General features: G+C 55.3%; 2 protein-coding genes across 6 annotated transcripts in view; one reads left to right on the top strand and one right to left on the bottom strand.

Moving 5' to 3' along the window:
• Window positions 1-6,844, top strand: part of CBFA2T2 (CBFA2/RUNX1 partner transcriptional co-repressor 2) — a 59,393-nt gene extending 52,549 nt beyond the window's left edge. For 2 of the 5 annotated variants that reach the window (XM_054274741.1, XM_054274746.1), the window contains exons 8-11: window positions 824-1,019; window positions 3,347-3,418; window positions 3,964-4,154; window positions 6,474-6,844. In XM_054274741.1, coding sequence (XP_054130716.1) covers window positions 824-1,019; window positions 3,347-3,418; window positions 3,964-4,154; window positions 6,474-6,755 — 741 coding nt within the window. In that variant the 3' untranslated portion in view covers window positions 6,756-6,844. The remainder of the gene's footprint in view (window positions 1-823; window positions 1,020-3,346; window positions 3,419-3,963; window positions 4,155-6,473) is intronic. The other 3 variants (XM_054274743.1, XM_054274742.1, XM_054274745.1) reach the window with 3 other exon arrangements.
• A 3,918-nt stretch (window positions 6,845-10,762) lies between these two features.
• The window catches only part of NECAB3 (N-terminal EF-hand calcium binding protein 3), a 33,782-nt gene continuing 25,971 nt past the window's right edge, over window positions 10,763-18,573 (bottom strand). The window contains exons 6-13 of the mRNA XM_054274749.1: window positions 16,373-16,509; window positions 15,643-15,764; window positions 15,164-15,243; window positions 14,701-14,754; window positions 14,036-14,148; window positions 12,108-12,185; window positions 11,783-11,874; window positions 10,763-10,978 (exon numbers count right to left, since the gene is read on the bottom strand). Coding sequence (XP_054130724.1) covers window positions 10,950-10,978; window positions 11,783-11,874; window positions 12,108-12,185; window positions 14,036-14,148; window positions 14,701-14,754; window positions 15,164-15,243; window positions 15,643-15,764; window positions 16,373-16,509 — 705 coding nt within the window. The 3' untranslated portion in view covers window positions 10,763-10,949. The remainder of the gene's footprint in view (window positions 10,979-11,782; window positions 11,875-12,107; window positions 12,186-14,035; window positions 14,149-14,700; window positions 14,755-15,163; window positions 15,244-15,642; window positions 15,765-16,372; window positions 16,510-18,573) is intronic.

Raw genomic sequence — 18,573 nt, forward strand, 5'->3', positions numbered from 1 at the left:
TAAGATGCCTTTTCACCTCATTGAGGAGAGAAACTTCTGGCCTTATTTCCTTTTTAAGGGCACAAAGGATAGTTTTGTGTCTCGGTTTGGAAAGACAGGAGTCTGCTAAGGAAGGCAGGAGCCTCCCTTGAAATGGAGAATGTAAACCCTCCCCACCCCTCTGAATTGCTATAAATTTTAAATTAAGGAGCTCTCAGGCAAAAATATGGAAGCAGGAAATAACAATTCTTTAATAGGGAAGAAAAAAAATAAAAGGATAAAATAAACAATGCAGTACACCAGAACAGCACTGACAGAGTCAGAACATAACCTGACACCCTGTGGGTCAGGGTGTTGGCAGCGGTCCCATTGGAATTGTGGCTCAGCCCTCCTAGAGTGTCAGGGCTGGTTCTGCTGGAGCAGGGATCCTGTAGAAAGGTGCAGTCTCTTCCTCTGAAGATCCAGTGGAAGAAGAGGCAGCTGCTGTTCCTCTGGGCAATCCAGTGCAGAAGCTGTGCTGGTGTTCCAGAACCTCCGGATTATATCTGGGTAGGAATGCTTGGCTCCTCCCTCTGGGCTCACATCTCCCAATGGGATGCTGTAGTTCTTATCAGCCATGCACTGACATTCAATAGCTGTTATCAGCAGATGTCCCCTCCCGAGGGAGGTGTGAATGTGGTCACTCAAAGAGAGAGATAAGGCAAACTGCCCACTTGACAAATGATAATCTGCCATGCAGATGGTAATAGAAAACATCTTGCATTGCAGTCTGGAGGATTATGTCACTTCACTCTGTTAACAACAGACACATTCCTGTAACTGAGACCCTTTTCCTGCCCCACAGGCCCTGAACTGCATCATGGAGATGGTGGAGAAGACGCGGCGCTCCATGGCGGTGCTGCGGCGCTGCCAGGAGGCCGACAGGGAGGAGCTCAACTACTGGAAGAGGCGCTGCTCCGAGACGGCCGATCCGCGCAAGGCGGGCAGCGAGCTGCTGAGCCGCCAGCACAGCCCCGCCAGCGCCGACTCCGCGGGCAGCGGTGAGCGGGCACGGAGGGTGGTGCTGTGTGCCAGTCACGGGATGGGTTTGGTTGAGCACTGCTGTGGGTGGGACAGATGTGTTTGCCCTCACTCAAAGTGCCCGGGTCACACTTGGCTGTCTCAGGGATGAGCTGGGTGGCATCTGTGACACCTGGAGCCACACGAGCCATGTGTCCCTCTGATGACACACAGCTCTGCAGGGTGAAGCTTCTCCCTTGATGGAGAGTCCATGGCCCACGTGTGTGGCATTCACATTCTCTGGAAAAATCCGTTTGTGCCCAGGATTTTTCTCCTGGGAAGCTGAGAAGCCTCAGAGAAAAGGAAAACAATTCTTGTCCCATTTGCTTCTCCTGTGTTGTGCTCATGTGCAATGGGTTTGGAGATTGTTTACCCACAGGTGATTGTCCCATTGCATTCTGCTGGGAGTTGTTTTCACTCTTTGGCCAATCAGGGCCAAGCTGTGTCAGGACTCTGGAGAGAGTCACCAGTTTTCATTATTATCTTTTTAGCATTTAGTATCTTTTCTGTATTCTTTAGTATAGTATAGTAATTATATCATACTATATTATAGTATTGTAATATATGATACTATAGTATATAATATATCATATATATGATATATAGTAATATATGATACTATATTATATCTTTAATATAATATAGTATTATACAGTAATCAATTAGCTTTCTGAGAACATGGAATCAGATTCATCATTCCTGCCTTCATTGAGGCACTTCCCAACAAATACAATAACAGCCTGGTCAGAGAGAGAGAAAGCTGGATAATTTTCCCATTAATTGGTCTGGGAAGCTTTAGGGAGCTGGAGATAAATAATGATAGTCAAATATTAAAACAGTCTGCAGGTGGGGTTTTTTAACAATCTGTTTTGCTGTTTTTCTCATAAGGTTGTTTACAAATGGGTGTCTTGTTAATTAGGCAATCATGTGAAATGTATTGATTAAATGACCAATCAGGTGCACCTGTAGAGAACTAAGGTATAAACGAAGAGAGGATCAAATAAACAGGGCTTTTGCCTTTTTGCCTTCTGGAAAAAAAAACCAAACCAACAAAACAAACAAAAAAACCCCCCCAGGCTGTCACATCCACACAGTGCTTAAGTATTTTACTCAAGGATTTGAAGAGAGGTGACACAGGAAGCAGTTTTTGTCTGTGTTTAAAGGCACCTTTGCTCATGCTTTCCTTGTCACTGCTGGCCAAAGCTGGTCCAAAGCTGGGGGTGAAAAGGCAGGAAGGAGGTGTTAGTCTCCACCACTCTCTCCCTTCCAGTCCGTCTTGCCTGAAGGATTTTAAATGTCGAGGTCTATTTATTCTAAAAATACCAAAGGCTTTTGTAAGTGTAATAGCTACCTGTGTTACTAGTTCTATTTTTGTATCATGAGTCAACTTTATCGAAGCTGACTGGTTTCCCCATCCAGTATGTAGGGGTTTAACCCTATACAAAAAACAAGTCTAAAATGCTGAATTATTTCAATGTAATTCAGATTTCTATGCAAACAAACCCACTGCAATTCCAGCTCTGGGGAAAAAACCCTCTGATTATCCAGTAAGAAAAATTGATTTCTTCTAGCAAGAATAAATATCAATTTGATGTATATTCTACTTGTTTGTATACAAAATACAGAGTGAATCCTCCTGCAAGGAATCCAAGTGCCCCTGGCTCCAGTTGCCACCAAGTCTGAGGAGCAGTGGGTGTATGTGACAGCCTGGGGGGCACAGCCAGCTTTTAGCCCTTCTATATTTAAGTATATCGTGACTAATAGACTTCCAGCCCCATGTTGATATAATTAAAATTTTTATATAAATTTGGAAAGCTGTTGCTTTCTCCCCTTGTGGGACCTAGGGATAATTTTCAAGCTCTATTGCTCTTGTGAGAAGGTTCAGTTAAGCATCAAGCAGCATCTCCAGGTGTCTTGGAGGACAGTTTGTCCATAATTTCAAGCCTTTGAATTGCCCTGGGATTGGGAAGTGCTGTGATTAATGTAAACTGCTGGTGTACAGACTGATGCTCAGAGCCTGTGGACAGTGCAGAAGTTGGATGGCATACATTTCTAAGCATTGCCTGTTGTTTTAGAGTACCAGGAGATAGGTTATGCATAGGTTATAAATTATGCAAGGTGCTAATTAAATGTTGTAGTTTATCATCTGAGTGTTTGAGGAGTGGCTTTACCCGTAGGAATCCTGTGCTTGGAGCATTAGCTGGTCAGTCCTTCCCTGCCCTGCAATGTCCTGAGCTGCCACTGGGCACATGAGCTGCAGCTGGGTGGGATGAGGCTTTGCCAACCTTTCGTGTGTCCCTTCCTCCAGCAGATTCCCTGAGGGAGTTCAGCAGCAGGTCGGGGACAGGCTACGTCACGGAGGAGATTTGGAAAAAAGCCGGTGAGTGTTTGCGGTGAGCGCGGCCAGGATCCCACTGGATCACCAGGGTAAACACAAAGCACACATGCTGGAGGTTTGCTGTGCAGAAACAGCAGGAGCCCAGCTGCAGCAATGCCCCAGGATGTGCACATCTGGCTGCCATCAGCCCCACCCTGGCTTTCCCCATGGCTCCTCTGTGATGCCATGAGGATCCCATGGCTGTCATGGAGGAGATTTGGAAAAAAGCCAGTGAGTGTTCATGGTGAGCACAGCTGGGATCCCGCTGGATCACCCAGGCTAAACACAAAACTGGGATTTGCTGTGCAGAAACAGCAGGAGCCCAGCTACAGCAATGCCCCAGGATGTGCACATCTGGCTGCCATCTTCCCCACCCCGGCTTTCCCAAAGGGCTCTGCTCCTCTGTGGTGCCACGGGGATCCCGTGGTGCTGATCCTGGCCTCGCCGCGCGTTGGATGCTGTGCTGTGAACGCGCTGCTGGAGCTGTGTTTCTCTGGGAGGCTCCCCTCAGTGCCAGGGTGGTGGGTGAGGCCGCTCTTTCCTTCCAGAAGAAGCTGTGAACGAGGTGAAGCGGCAGGCCATGTCGGAGGTGCAGAAGGCGGTGGCCGAGGCGGAGCAGAAGGCCTTTGAGATGATCGCGTCGGAGCGGGCGCGCATGGAGCAGACCATCGCCGACGCCAAGCGCCAGGCCACCGAGGATGCCTTCCTGGTCATCAACGAGCAGGAGGAGTCCACTGAGGTGAGGGCACAGCCTGGCAAGGGCTTGCCAAGGCTGCAGAATCTCCAGGTGAAACCTGCAGGTTCCCCCTGCCTTTTCACAGAATCATGGGTTGGGTTGGAAGAGATCTCAAAGATCATCTCGTTCCAAGCCCCTGCCACTAGACAGGGTGCTCCAAACTCCAGTCTTCAACACCTTTTCCTTTTAGAAGTCTCTCTCCAATCAATAACTAAACAATGCACCAGTATCATCAAAAATCCTTTTTTAGGTTTTACTGGCAGGGAGTCAGCCTGAAAATGTCTGTGGACACGTGTGTGTGCAGCCACTGGGCACCATGAGCTGGACTCAGTGTAATCACCACAGATTTTGTGGGATTGAAAGAGGTGTAGAAGCAAAGAGAAAAGGATGCTGGTGCATGCAGCAGTTTAGCTCAGAAATTGTGGTGGAGTACTTGATCTTTGCAAAAAAAGAAATTGGTGTTTGTGGGCTTGAAAATAGGGCAGGGCAGAAGCTGGGCTGCAGAAAAAGCCCTTGCACATTCCTAGTGGTCTGTGCCACACTTGCATGTTGGATAAGAAGGGATGGATCTTGGTTTGTCACAGCCAGTGCCATGTGCTGAATGGGTGCCTCAGAGAATCCCTTTCTAATCTTTCAATCATCACACTCCCTGTTGCTTACCAGGAAGTTCACTTGGGCAGAACTTTTTGAGATTTTGGGCAAGGGGAGTCACATGGCTCATTCCTGCACTGCCACATCCCATCCATGTGGGCTTTGCTCCCTATTTTAATTTCTCTACATGTACAAAAGCAAAGGACTTGTGTCTGCTGAGCAGAAATCTGATGGGACTGTGCTGTTCATGTCTGCTGGGATGTGGGGACAGCAGGTCCAAATCTCTTGGTGGGTTTCAGCTCAGCTGGGGCTCAGGAAGTGTGGCCAGAACCATGGAATTCTAGGTGTTATTCCAGAGAATGATGTCCATAGTGCAATTCCCAGTGAGATTGCTGAGGGTTGAACACAGCAGTCGCATGATGGGAGTGGGTGGAACTGCCCAGGAAGCCATGGAAGGAATGAGGCAAGTAGTGATTTCTCCAGGGGGGAATAGCAGAGGAGTGTCCTCCTCCTCCAGCTGTGCTGAGGAGCAGTCTGGGACCTCGGGAGCTGCTGAGCACCCCCGTGCAAGCCCTGGAGCCCTTGTCTAAAAGCTGTCCTGTGTTCTGGCACATCTTGTAACCTTTGCAACACAGCTGAAAAACACTTGAAGTGTAAACAGCTGTGAAGCAGTGACCCAGTTTTCAAAGAACTACCACATCCTTTGGTAAGGGCTTTTTGGTCTCAAGTCCTGCTTCCCCTGGAAGGCGGAGGACCCTTGGGGACACAGAGGCTCTGGAGCAGCTCACTCCAAAGTGAACCAGTCAGGTGCTTCACTGCCAGCCCATAGATCACCACCATGAGCTGGTGGCTCCAGTGCTGAGCCTGGCAGTGGGAGTCTCCCAGCCCTTCCCCACAGCAGGGCTGCCTGGTGGAGCCCAGCACCTCCCAGCACCCCCCAGCACCCTGCTCCCACAGCTCTGATGGTGGTCACAGCAGCCGTGTCCCCACAAAGGCCAGCTCTGACAGAAGCTGCGTTCCCACAGCTGAGCTGCCCTCCCCAGTGTGTGTTTGCTACGCCCTGCTCCAGCTGCAGGGAAGCTGCTCTGCCGTCCCTCCCCTCCCCAGAGCAGCTGCAGCCCTGATCCGGGCTGGCCCCTTGCCCCGCGCTCCGAGGGAAGCGGTGGCACGCGGGAGCCACCAGCTGACACCTCTCCCTGCGGCCAGAGGGGCTTTGCTCCGCTTCCAGGCTGAAACTCAGGCTCTGGCAGTGCTTCCACCTGGCTGGGAGGCTTTCAAATGAGCATTTGCTTTTCCAAATTGGCCTGCTCCAGCCTCTTGTGCAGCGAGGCAGGGTGCGGAGCAAATGGTGCCGGTGCAGCGCGCCGTGATCCCCGCAGAGAGCACTTGGCTGGGAGGGAGACCAAAATAGAGCTGCTTAAAACAGGAAATAAAAAGGCCCAATAGCAGCATCTGCAGAGTGTTTTTCAGTCCATGCCTGCTGTTTCCTGTCTGCATTGGGGTGGGTCTAGGGCAGAGGATGTGCCTGGAGAGGCTGTGGGCAAAGAGCAGTGGGGGTTTGAACTGTTGGCAAAGAGCTGGGAAATAGCAGGAATTAATGGATTGCTCATTTGCATATTCTCAAATCTGGGCCAGAGGGGCTGAACAGTCCCCTCCAGAGCTGAGTCAGCACCATCCTGCAGCCCCTAGGGAAACTAACCCCCTTTAAGCACAGTGTCTTTGTTCTTGCAGAGCTGCTGGAACTGCGGCCGCAAGGCCAGCGAGACGTGCAGCGGCTGCAACATCGCACGCTACTGCGGCTCCTTCTGCCAGCACAAGGACTGGGAGAGGCACCACCGCATCTGTGGGCAAAGCCTGCACGGCCAGAGCAAGCCCCTGGCACTGCCCACGGGCCGGGTGGCAGCCAAGAGCCTCGATGGCATCCCCAGCCCAGCCCTGGAGAAGAGCTCGGCCACCACCTCGCGCTCCTCCACGCCGGCCTCCGTGACAGCCATAGACACCAACGGGCTCTAGGAGGGAGCCTTGGCTTGGCTTCACTCCACTGGATGAGTTCCCTGGGGGTTTCAAAGCTGAAAAAGCCCCTGCAGCAACTGTTATCACTTGATAGATCTGACACATCGGGGCACCGACACTCCGGCCTTGCCCTCTCATCCTGCCTGTTCCTTTGTGGCTCGTGGACTGGGGTGAGCCCGCCTGCAGCATCTCCCTGCTCCTCTCAGGGGGACACCAGAGCAGTGCCAGGACCTGGGGGACACTGGGCACCTGCTCAGGGGACCTGGACTATGGGGAGAGCCCTGGCACACACCGGAGGTGCTGAGATGTGGTGCCCAGGCAGGGAGCCCTGTCCTTGTGGCATGCTCAGGCTCGCTTCCCAAGGTGCCAGAGCCACCACTGCCTCCTCCTGCCACCTTTCCTCCATCATTTCCATGTTTGTGCCCTGCTCCCAGGCAGCTGTGCCTCAGGTGGCTGTGTGGGCTGGTTGTTGCTGTGAACAGACCAGAGCCAATTTCCCAGCAGGAGCATCTCATCCTCTGTGCAATGGCAAAAGCTTAGCCCACTTCAGCCTCCAGGCTGGCAGCTGAGGGTTGCAGAGAGGGAGGAGGGGATTTGTCTGCTCTAAAGCAAGAGGCAGTGGCAGGAGGCACTGCTGGATGGCCTGGATTCCATCCCAGTCTGTGGTGAGACAGACAGTTGGGTGTTTCCTGGGTGGGGCCTGTGCTGGGGGAACACGTGCACAGCAGCTCTGGGCTGGGTGCAGGTGCCCCTTTCCACCTGGGGGCCGTTGTTTTGTTTTTCTCACTGCCTGGAAGCTGCTGGTTTGTGAGTTCCTGCTGTTGTTTATGAGCCCAGGGATCCTCACTGGTGCAAGGGGTTGTTTACAGCCTGTGCTCTCCACTCACACTGCTGAAAGAAAGGCAGCACTGGGTGTCCTGTGGGGATTTTTGTCCCCTGCTCCAGGGGGTTCCTGCAGTGCTGCATGCAGACATGCCCAGGGATGTGCATCCACCTTCAGAGATTGTCCCAAAACCAGAGGATCACGAGGTCCCTGGGGAATGGGGCCAGCCTGGGGGGCTCTGTCCATCACAGAGTCCCTGCTGTGGGGTGGAAAAGGGGACTGGGGCACCCAGGGCAGTGCAGGCTGTGCCAGCAGGGCTGGCCAGCAGTGTCACACAGGGTGGCAGTGGCACAGCCCGTGGCAGGGAGGGGATGTGCCCTCCAGGAGCTGCTCCCAACTCGCCTTCTCTTGAGCAGAGCCACGTTTGGGACTGTGTGTGTGCCAGTGCTGGGCTGGAGCCAAACGAGGCAAGGAATTCCCTAATTATTTCTGATCACCTTTTCAATTGGAGGCCAATAATGGAGCTGTAATGAGCTGTCACAGGGGTGAGCAGGGAACCTGCTGCTCCAGCCCTGGCCCTTGGGAAGCTGCTCTTGTGAGATGGAGTTGGTCTGCAAGGTTTTATTAAAAAGCCACGAGGTCTCCTGGTGCTGAAGTGAATCCCACAGCTCCAGTGGCCCTGGGGATGTGTCCCCTGTGTCCCCAGGAACTGGAGCACTCTGGCATTGAGGCAGCTCCCACTGGAGCCACCCTGAGCTGCAGCAGCCCATGCTGGGGCTGGCAGGAAGGGATTTCCTGCCCTAAGGGACACTTCTGGAACAGCCTCAGGTCAACCCACATTGTTGTGAGTCCCCTCCTCACCATCAGCCCCAGCATCACTGTGGGTGAGTGGTGGCAGTGCCAGGCTTAGCTCTAATCACAGTGGGGAAGGGGAGCAGGGCAGGGCTGGGAGGAATTGCTTGTAAATAGATTGTCTTCCATAATTCTCATGCAACTTTGATGGCTGTGTATTAAAATTAACCCCAGTGTAAATGAATGAAATACTAACAGTCATGATTAGAATGATTGCTTCTTTTCTTTTTTGTTGGTTTTTTTTTTTAAGATGGAATGATAAATGTGAACTTGGGGTGTGGGAAGACATTGGGTTAAGGTTTCTATTTTTTTTTTTTTTGACATTTAATTCTGTAATAGAAATTTGTTACTTCATTCCTGTGCATAACTTATTTAATGTCCTGTATAAAGGAACCCAAACTGTTACAGATGTATTTAGTTTGTTCTACTCCAAAGTAGTCAATAAAAAGACTATATTCATCCTCCAGCTCCCCTTCTCTCTGGGAAGGGACAGAGGTTTTCAGCAGTGCTCAGGCAGCTCTTGGGGTTTTTGGGGGATGCTGCCACACCTTGGGCTTTTAGGGACAGAAATTTCCTCCCCTGTGGTGGTGATGCTGTGGGCAAAGCCTGGGAGCAAGTGCAGGCACAGCTGAGTTCAGCCCTGTCCCCAGTGATTCCTTTGAGTTCACAGCTCAATGTGTTGTTTTCTGAGCTTTTTTTAAATGATCTTTTTTTATGTGAGCACAGAGCAGCCTGCAGGGTGCTGTCCCAGATGCCACTGCCAGCTGTGCCCCTCAAGGATGCCCATGCCCACACCTTGGCTTAAACAGAGGATTTTGATCTCCAGGCTGCTGCAAACATTAATCCAGTGGTGAAAAAACCCAAAACTGAACCCCAGTTCAGTGAACCCCCCATGGGGCTGGGGAGGCAGCTCAGGAATCCCAAACAGTGTCTGCTGCAGGGCTGCCCCTGTGGCTGCCCCTCTGACCCCTTCCTGATGGTGCTGCTGTGGCTCCAGCACATCCTGCATCCCTTGTTTGTCACTCCCAGGGGCAGAAGCATGGCCCAGGGCTCTGCTGCTGCCCCATGGTCCCAGCAAATCCTGGCTTTGGCCAGGGAAGCAGCAGGGATTGATAATCAAACAGTGGGGTGCTTGGGGACCGGGACAGGGCCAGGCTCTGCCCCCATCCCTCATTTGTGTTTGGGGGCTGTCCTGCCCTGGGCTGGGCTGTCCCTCCAAGCAGGAGCTTCCCTGATCCTGCAGGTTCCTGCTGCCAGCAGCCAGGTCAGCCCCTGCACCCCAACCCAGGCAGCTCCTGCTGGAGCAAAACAAACACCCTAAAACCCAGTGAGCCCTGCTGTGCTGCCACCCCTGGGTCACACCCACCCAGCACAGCGTGACTGGGGTCCCCAGGAGGAGCTGCACCCCCTGCCCCTTCAGGCACAGCTTCTCCTGCCTGCAGCCAGGGACTGGGGCAAAAACATTCACACTGATGGTTCTGCTGGAGCAGCACCCACAGGGAGTGGAGAAGAGCTTTGGGGTGGTACCAGGTCCCAGGTGAGTGAGGGTTGGGGGTGCAGGCACCCCTGGGGCCACTCTGGATGCACAAGGATGATGTTCTCCAGGCCAGGGGGGTGGCTGGTTGTGGGAATCTGACCAATCTCATGGGGCTGCTTAGCTCCAGTCACAGTTCTGCTGTGCCTTTTGCAGCTTTCCCCAAACCCTCTGATTTTATGGATTCCCACAGCTGGTGTCTCTCCTGCGCCCTATACCATCCCACTCCCTCCACACTGGCTGTCACAATGCATTTTGTACCAGCTCAGCAGAGGCTCTGCTGCTGCAAGGAAAGCCCCAGTGCCCCCTGGAGCAGGTGTCCCAGCCTTCCTCCCTCACTTACTCCCCTCACCCCAGACCCTTCCCCACTGCCTCAGCTCCACTCCTGGCACCTCTGCCCCGTGCCAGGGTTGGGTTTTGGGAGCTGAGCAGGGACTGGAGCCCCTCTCCCTCCCTGGCAGTGCTGGGGACAAGTCCAGCCATGGGCACAGCTGCTGGGGCACAGTGCCAGCCTCAGAGCCACGTGCTGCCAGCGTCGCAGGCCCTCAGCAGGTACACCCTGCCAGAAGCACTGCAGGAAATATTTTTTCCCCTATAAAACACTCTTGACAATGCATATCAGGCCACCTGGCTCCCTGGGCTGGGTGTCACAGCTGGCCAGTGCTGTGCCCCCTGCCCATCCCTGGGCAGCTCAGAGCCAGGAGGAAGAGGAGCTGAGTGCAATAAGGACTGAAGGCTCCTGGGATGCTCCTGGGCTGCCACCCCACCCAGAGCCCCCCAGGCAGCTCAGACACCGGCTTGGGAGCAGGAGAAATAAATAAATTAACATGAAAAGAGCAAAGGAGCAAAACACCGGCAGGGCCGAGGGCAGGCAGCCCCCGCTGGCCACAGGAGGGAATGGAGGGACAGGGAGGTGACAAAGGTGACAGAGGCTGTGCCCACGTCCTCCCGCATGCTGATGGGGTCCTGGAGACGCTGGCCCGGGTCAGTTGTTGTTCATGATCCACCAGGAGGCTGGGAAGAGAGGGAAAGCAGGGAGCTGAGGGCAGTGTGAGACTGGGAGTGGGGATTTGGGGTGGCAGAGATGGGGGACCTCACCCTGCAGGTCCCTAAAGCACCCACTCCACCCTGGGCAGGGAGCCTGGAGAGGGGGGAGCCCCTGGAACTGTGGCAATTCCTGCAGGAGAGTACTGGGAATGGGGTCAGTGGCACTGGGAATGTGGTCAATGGTACTGGGAGTGTGGTCAGGGGCACTGGGAATGAGGTCAGTGGCACTGGCACCTCAGGAGCAGCAGGGTTCTTCAGTCCAATTTAATCCATGTTTTATGGACAAATATTTTCCAAGACCCTGCAGTGATCCCTGAAAGCAAACTGGGGCTGAATTTGGTTCCCAGTCCCCACAGCTGGTCCCACTTCCATGGGTACCCTGGCAATGGCACATTCCCTGTGCTGGCCTCCCCCTGCCCCAGCTGGGCTGGAGCCCCTGGCACTGAGCTGGGAGCAGCAGCACTTTGCAGAGCAGGTTCAGGCTCAGGGGAAACACAAAATGAGGCTCCAGGTGTATTTGGGCCAGGACTCAGCTTATCTGCTGCCTGGGCAGTGTCCCTGCTCCTGGCTGTCCCTGCTCCTGGCTGTCCCCACCTTGGGCAGGGGACAGAGCCCAGCTCACACAGCCAAACCTGCTGGGGACAACAGGTCTCACTCTGAGGCTTGAAAAATCTCATTTAGGTGACCCCAAAGTGATTTTGTGCCCTGAAGGGAGCCCCAGTGCCTGCTCCTGCCCTGTGCAGCACCGGAGCAGGGCTGGGGCAGCCTCACCTGGGAACAGCATGGTGGTCAGCAGCTCTGGGGACTCCAGCAGGCTGAGGATGGACTGCTGGAAGGTCTTGCTGCAGCTGGACTGCAAATGGCTGTAAAACAGGGTGTGGCCTCAGGGGGATGTGGTGCCAGGGCCCTGTGCCCACACAGAGCAGCTGCTGCACCCCCAGCCCCTGCTCCCCAGACCCTTTATGGGAGTGCTCCCCTCTGTGAGCTGCAGCTGCCCAGGGCACACAGGGCAGGGCAGGGGGACGGGCTGGGCACGGGAAGGGAGCAGGGGGCACCCCCTGTGAGCCCCCAGCCCCACACATGGGCACTGCCCCACCTTCTCCATGAGGTCACGTCCTGCCAGAACTCGTACAGGATGAAGCAGGGCTCGTCACTCAGCTTGCAGGCAGAGACACTGTGGGGACAGAGGGACCCTGAGCCCTGGGCAGGCTGGCACGGCCCTGGCACAGCCCTGGCACAGCAAGGCACTGCTGTGCCCATCACTCTCTCCACAAGGCTCCCAAAGCACAGTCTGGGTACATTCACATCTCCAGAGGATCCCAAACCCAATTCCTGCTCCACAGCTCCTGTGTCCAGGTGGCAGAGGAGCTGCACAGCCCTCACACACTGGTGTTTGCTGCTGCCCAGGAACCAGCACCTTCTGTATTTCATTATTTCTTACTCTATTTTATTATTTCTTACTGTGTTTTAGTATTTCTTACTGTGTTTTATTATTTCTTTCTCCTTCCCAGCCCTGACACAGCTCAGCCTTCCAGCCCCTTGGAGCAGGTTGGTGTCACCCTTCACACAGAGGGAAACTGAGGCAGGGGGCAGGAGCTGAGCTCACAGCACAGACCCCCAGCTCTCTGCCCCCACAGTGACAATTCCACATTCCCGGGTGCCCAGGAGAGGCTGGCACTGGCTGGGGAGGAGTAAGAAATAATAAAGCACAGTAAGAAATTGCCCCAGAGCCCTGCAGCGCTGGGGTGCAGCTGAGCCAGGGGAAGCAGCTGTGCTGGGCAGCAGCAGCAGCAGCAATCCCAGCTGAGGCCAAGCCTTCCCTGCAGCTGCTGAGGGGGCCAGGCCCTGGGGGACAGCCCAGAATGTCACCAGGAGCTCTGGGGCTCTGTGCCCAGCTAAACACGGGGCTCTGTGATGCCCTGCAGGGACCCAGCCCCACGGACTGTCCCCAGGCTCAGCTTTGTGCTCACAGCCCACACACCACCACCCTGCTGCCTCCACAAATAACCCTGATGAGATAAAACCCATCAACTCCAAACAAAACCCCTCCCATTCTCTCCACCACACGTGTCACAGCGAGCATCTTCCTTTTGTTTGGACTGAAAATGAGAATTTGTGCTGTTGACAGTGAAGAGCTGAGGAAGGACACTCGAAACGGGAGCAGCAGGAACGTTCCCTGCTGGAGGCAGCCTGGAGTGCCCGTGGCACAGGGAGGGAGCAGCTGTGCCAGCAGGGCCAGCCTGGCACTGCCATGGCCCTGCAGGGCTCTGGGGCAGCCTTGGCCTCCCCAGGGCAGCTTCAGATGCTCGTGGCAGCTCCCCACAGGCTCTGCATCCACCACAGCTCTGCAGGAGCCCTGCCCTGGACCTTCCACTGCTGCTGAGTCCTTCAGTGCTGTATTTGCTCACAGGAACACTCCACAGCCACTCCCGCTGGCACAAACCCCCCACTCCTCCCCAGGCACTGGTTCTTACTGGGAACACCTGCAGCGGATGGGATGGCACTGGGGGCACCCTGCCTGCCAGCTCCCAGCCCAGCCTCGCACACAAAACACCCCCCACACACCCCTGTGTCCCCCTAGAAACCCGGCTGTGAGGAGCAGGGCTGGGGACAGGGCTGGGCACGTCCCACCTGGTACCTCTCCCGTCCCACCCATTCCCACCTCTCCTGTCCCACCCCAGTCCTTTCGTGTCCAATCCTGGTACTTCTCCCATCCTACCCAGTACCTCTCCTGCCCCACCCTGTCCCATCTCTGCTGTCCCACCCCGGTACCTCTCCTCTCCCATTCCATCCCAGTACCTGTCCTGTCCCAGTACCTGTCCTGTCCCACCCCAGTACCTCTCCCATCCTACCTTACTACCTCTCCCACCCCGGTACCTCTGCTGTCCCACCCTGTTCCCCCCCACCAATTCTGGGGGGGAATCCCCAAAGCAGCCCCAAAACACCCCAAAGCACCCCCAAAAACACCCCCAAAGCACCCCCAAAACACCCCAAAAACGCCCATAAAGCACACACAGCACTCACTGCAGGCAGCTGCTGTGGCCGGCCGTGCCTTCGGTGTAGGAGCGCACCGCCCTCCGGAACTGCTCGATGCTGCTCGTGGCCACCGAGATCTGCCTCTTGGCCACCAGGATGTGCTGCCAGGGACAGCACAGGGTCAGGGGCTGTCCCCCCTGCTCCCCCCGGTGCCACCGCAGCGCTGGGGACAGCGGGGACACCAAGGGCTGCTGCCCACCTGGACAGGAGATGCTCCATCCCCCTGGGGGGATCCTGCTGCAGATTCCCCCCAAAAAGGGGCTTGGGGACCCCTCCCCCTGGGCACCCCTCCCCTGGCTCTGTGGGCACTCACAGGCAGAGGGTGCCACCCTCGGGGCTGGCAGGGACACGAGGGAGCTGCACTTGTCCCCAGGCTGCGCCATCAGCGGGGCACGGCAGGGCTGCAGGATGGGCAGCGTGGGACAGGGGGCACCGCACACCAGGGACAGGGATGGGGACAGGGAAAGGGACAAGGACACGGACAGGCACAGGGACAGGGACACGGAAAGGGACAGGGGTAGGGACAGGGACAGGGAAAGGAATGGGGACAGGGAAATGACAGGGACAGGGAGAGGGACAGGGGATGGGACAGGGACAGGAAAATGGCAGGGGTAGGGACAGGGATGGGGACACAGACAGGGACAGGGACTTACTGCATCCTGTCCCTTGCACATGGCTTCCTCCTTCAGTGGCTCCAGGCGGGGGCTCTGTGTAAGCACCAGGGAAAAACAAGATTTACCAGGAAAAACCAGAGTTACTGGGATAACCCAGAGTTACTGGGTAAGACCAGAGTCACCAGGAGAGCTCTGCAGCAGGAGTGGCACCAGCCCAGGGACAGCTGGGGACTGCCCCAGGGACACTCCCTGTGGCACCTGGGCAGGGCAGGGCTGTGCCCTGCACACCTGTGGGGTCACTGGGGCCTGGGGGACTCCTCAGCCCCCCGGGGAAGCCAGGACAGGGTCAGCAGAGCTGGGGGGAAGGGCATGCAGGGCTGGGGCAGCCCTGTGCCAATGCCAGGGCTGAACAGGGGGCGCTGGCACTGATGGGAGGGGGGTCCCAGCACTGCTGTGGCCGTGCCCAGGTGTGGGGCAGCCCCAGCACCCCCTGGGCACACACCTTGCACTCCAGCTTCTCGATGAGCTGCTGGAGCCTGTTGATCTGAGCCATCCACTGGCTGTTGTCCTCGACACAAACACCTGCAGGGCAAAGGGCACAGAGGTGTCACCCAAAAAAAGCTCAGCTTTGTCACAGCCAAAGCTTGCTCAAGATCCAAACCCCACAAAATCTTCTAAACCTCAGATTTAATCCAAAAACCTTGAATTTTTTCCTACTGTCCAAGAGACACAACATCCCCCAGAAGCTCCAGCTGGCACCTGGGTGAGATGCTCCAGGCTCCATCCTGGAGGAGCCCTCACTGCCCAGTGCTGCTGGAGATGTGGCACTTGGGGACATGACTTAGAGGTGGCCTTGGTAGAGCTGGGGCAACGGCTGGATTCAATCTTGGAGATCTTTTCCCACTTTACTGTGATTCTGTGCTGGCCCCACACCCCCTCCAGGCTCCAGCAGGACACAAAGAACTGAGGAACAGCAGGTACCTGTTGTCAGCATCCCAGAGTAGGGGTCTGTTGGGGACAGACAGACGTTCTTCTGTCCCCTGCGCCCACAGCGCCTCCCTGACCTCAGGCCAACCGAAGTCTGCGAGTTCTTGATCTCCTTTCTGGAATTAAAACAAAAAATGTAAAAGGAGGAGTTGAAGCCATTCCTAGAGGTGTCAGCTCAGCACTGGGCTGGGAAAGGGCTGCTGGCTGTGAGGAGCAGGGCTGGGGACAGGGGCTGGGCATGTCCCACCCTGTCCCACCTCTCCTATCCCACCCCAGTACCTCTCGTCTCCCATTCCATCCTGGTACCCCTCCTGTCCCAGTACCTGTCCTGTCCCAGTACCTGTCCTGTCACACCCCAGTCCCTCTCCCATCCTACCTCAGTACCTCTCCCACCCCAGTACCTCTGCTGTCCCATCTCTCATGTCCCACCCCAGTACCTCTTGTGTCCCACCCCAGTACCTCTCCCATCCCATCCCATCTTGGTACCGCTCCCATTCCCATACCTCTCCAATCCCACCCTGGTACCTCTCCTGTCCCACCCTGTCCCAACTCTCACATTCCACCTCGGTACCTCTCTTGTCCCACCCCAGTACCTCTGCTGTCCTATTTGCTCCTCCCATCCCATCCCGTCCCATCCCATCCCATCCCATCCATCCCATCCCATCCATCCCATCCATCCCATCCATCCCATCCCACCCCATCCCACCCCATCCCACCCCTGTACCTCTCCCGCCCCGCCTGCTCCTCCACGGTGTCCACGGCGCACTCGAGGGACGCCTGCAGGGACTGCAGCTGGTGCATGGTTTCCCGCAGCAGGAACCGCGTCAGGAACTGCTCCATCTTGGAGGCTGTCTCGTACCTCTGGGCAGAGGGGATAGGATGTGTCAGACCTGCCCCTGTGCAGGGGCAGCAGAGCCACACCTGGAAGAGGCTGTCCCTTAAATAAACAAAACGGGGTGGTGTGATGGTGTTCACAGGGGTTTTCAGGTGAGGGAAGAGATGAGGATCTGACTCCTTGTTCATAAGGCTTGATTTATTAATTTATGACATATATTACATTAAAACTATACTAAAAAGAACAGAAGAAACGGTTTCATCTCAGAAGGCTAGCTAAGCTAAGAATAGAAAAACAAGAATGATAACAAAGGCAGCTGCCTCAGACTGTCTGCCCGAGCCAGCTGACTGTGATTGGCCATTAATTAGAAACAACCACATGAGACCAATCCCAGATGCACCTGTTGCATTCCACAGCAGCAGATAACCATTGTTTACATTTTGTTCCTGAAGCCTCTCAGCTTCTCAGGAGGAAAAATCCTGAGGAAAGATTTTTAATGAAACGATGTCTGCAACAGGGTGGGTTTCAATCAAATTTTAATTGTCACCACAAGTGACATTGGGGGTAGAAGTGAGGCTGTGGGGCAGGAGAACCCTCGGGGTGCATTGCTGTGAGATCACAGCAGGGCATGCAGCCATGGTTCCATGGGCACTCCTGCCCAGCACCACAGCCCAGCCCTGCCAGCCCTGGCCAGCCCTGCCAGCTCCAGGAGGGCACATGGACACCAGCCACAAGGTCAGGGTCACCCTCAGGGACAGCCCCCAGCCCCAGGGAGGGCCCCAGGCTGGCACAGCATCCCCTGTGCCCCTGCTCACACAGTGCTCTGCTCACTGCAGGGCTGGGGACAAGGCTGGGAGCCTGTGGCAGCCGCTGGGTGCTGGCAGCTCCTCCAGGGACCCCCCCACCACTGGCAGGGCTGGCTTTGTGCCCTCTCTGCCCAGGGAAACAGTGCCAGCCTGGCTGCTCCCATGAGACACTCCCTGATGAATTCCTGGTGGGTGGTGTAAAAGTGCAACCAGAGGGGCATGTGAGAAGCTTGGGGGAGAACAAATCACAGAATCAGAGACTCACAGATCACAGAATAATGAGGTTGGAAGAGACCTCTAAGACCATCGAGTCCAACCTCTGCCCTAACACCTCAACCAGACTATAGCCCCAAGTGCCATGTGCAGTCTTTTTTTAAACACACCCAGAGATGGTGATTCCACCACCTCCCTGGGGTGCATACTGGAATGGGAAGAGCATTCCAGTACTTTATTATTCTTTTGGTGAAAAACTTTTTCCTAATATCCAACCTACACCTTCCCTGACATAGCTTGAGACTGTGTCCTCTAAAGGGTCACCTGGCCTGGAGAGTGCCCAAAGAACAGGTCAAGAGGCACACCATGCCGCAGGAGCAGGTCTGCGAGGCACAGAGAGCCAGGGAAGTCCTGGCTTCTCTGCCAGCTGGGATCACAAATCTTCTCAGCTCCTCTCCATGTGCTATGGGCTCTGCTGGCAGCAGCATTTATGGAATCAGAAGATGTTAAGGGATTGGAATGGACCTCAGAGATCATCCAGTTCCAATCCCCCCCTGCCATGGCAGGCACACCTTCCACTGTCCCAGATGGCTCCAAGCCCTGTCCAGCCTGGCCTTGGGCACTTCCAGGGATCCAGGGGCAGCCACAGCTGCTCTGGGAAATCTGTCCCAGGGTCTGCCCACCCTCACCCTCAAAGAACTTCATGCATTTAATATCCAACTTAAATTTCCCCTCTTTCAGTTTGATCCCATTCCCCTTGTCCTGTCACTACAGTTCCTGACAGAGTCCTCTCCCACTTCCCTGTAGCCCCTTCACACCCTGGGAAGGTGCTGGGAGGTCTCCACACAACCTTCTCTTCTCCAGCCTCAAGAGCCCCAGCTCTCTCAGCCTGTCTCCAGAGAGGAGGTGCTCCAGTACCCTCAGAAACTCTGTGGCCTCCTCTGAAATTGCTCCAACAGTTCCATGTCCTTCTTATGCTGGAGACACCAGAACTGTGCACAATATTCCAAATGGGGTCTCACAAAGCAGAGCAGATGAGCAGAGTCACCTCCTTTGACCTTCTGGCACCTC

Source organism: Melozone crissalis, unplaced genomic scaffold (genome assembly GCF_028551555.1).
Source record: "Melozone crissalis strain CALT ecotype California unplaced genomic scaffold, PUWL_Pcris_2 ptg000017l_1, whole genome shotgun sequence".
NCBI lineage: Eukaryota > Metazoa > Chordata > Aves > Passeriformes > Passerellidae > Melozone > Melozone crissalis.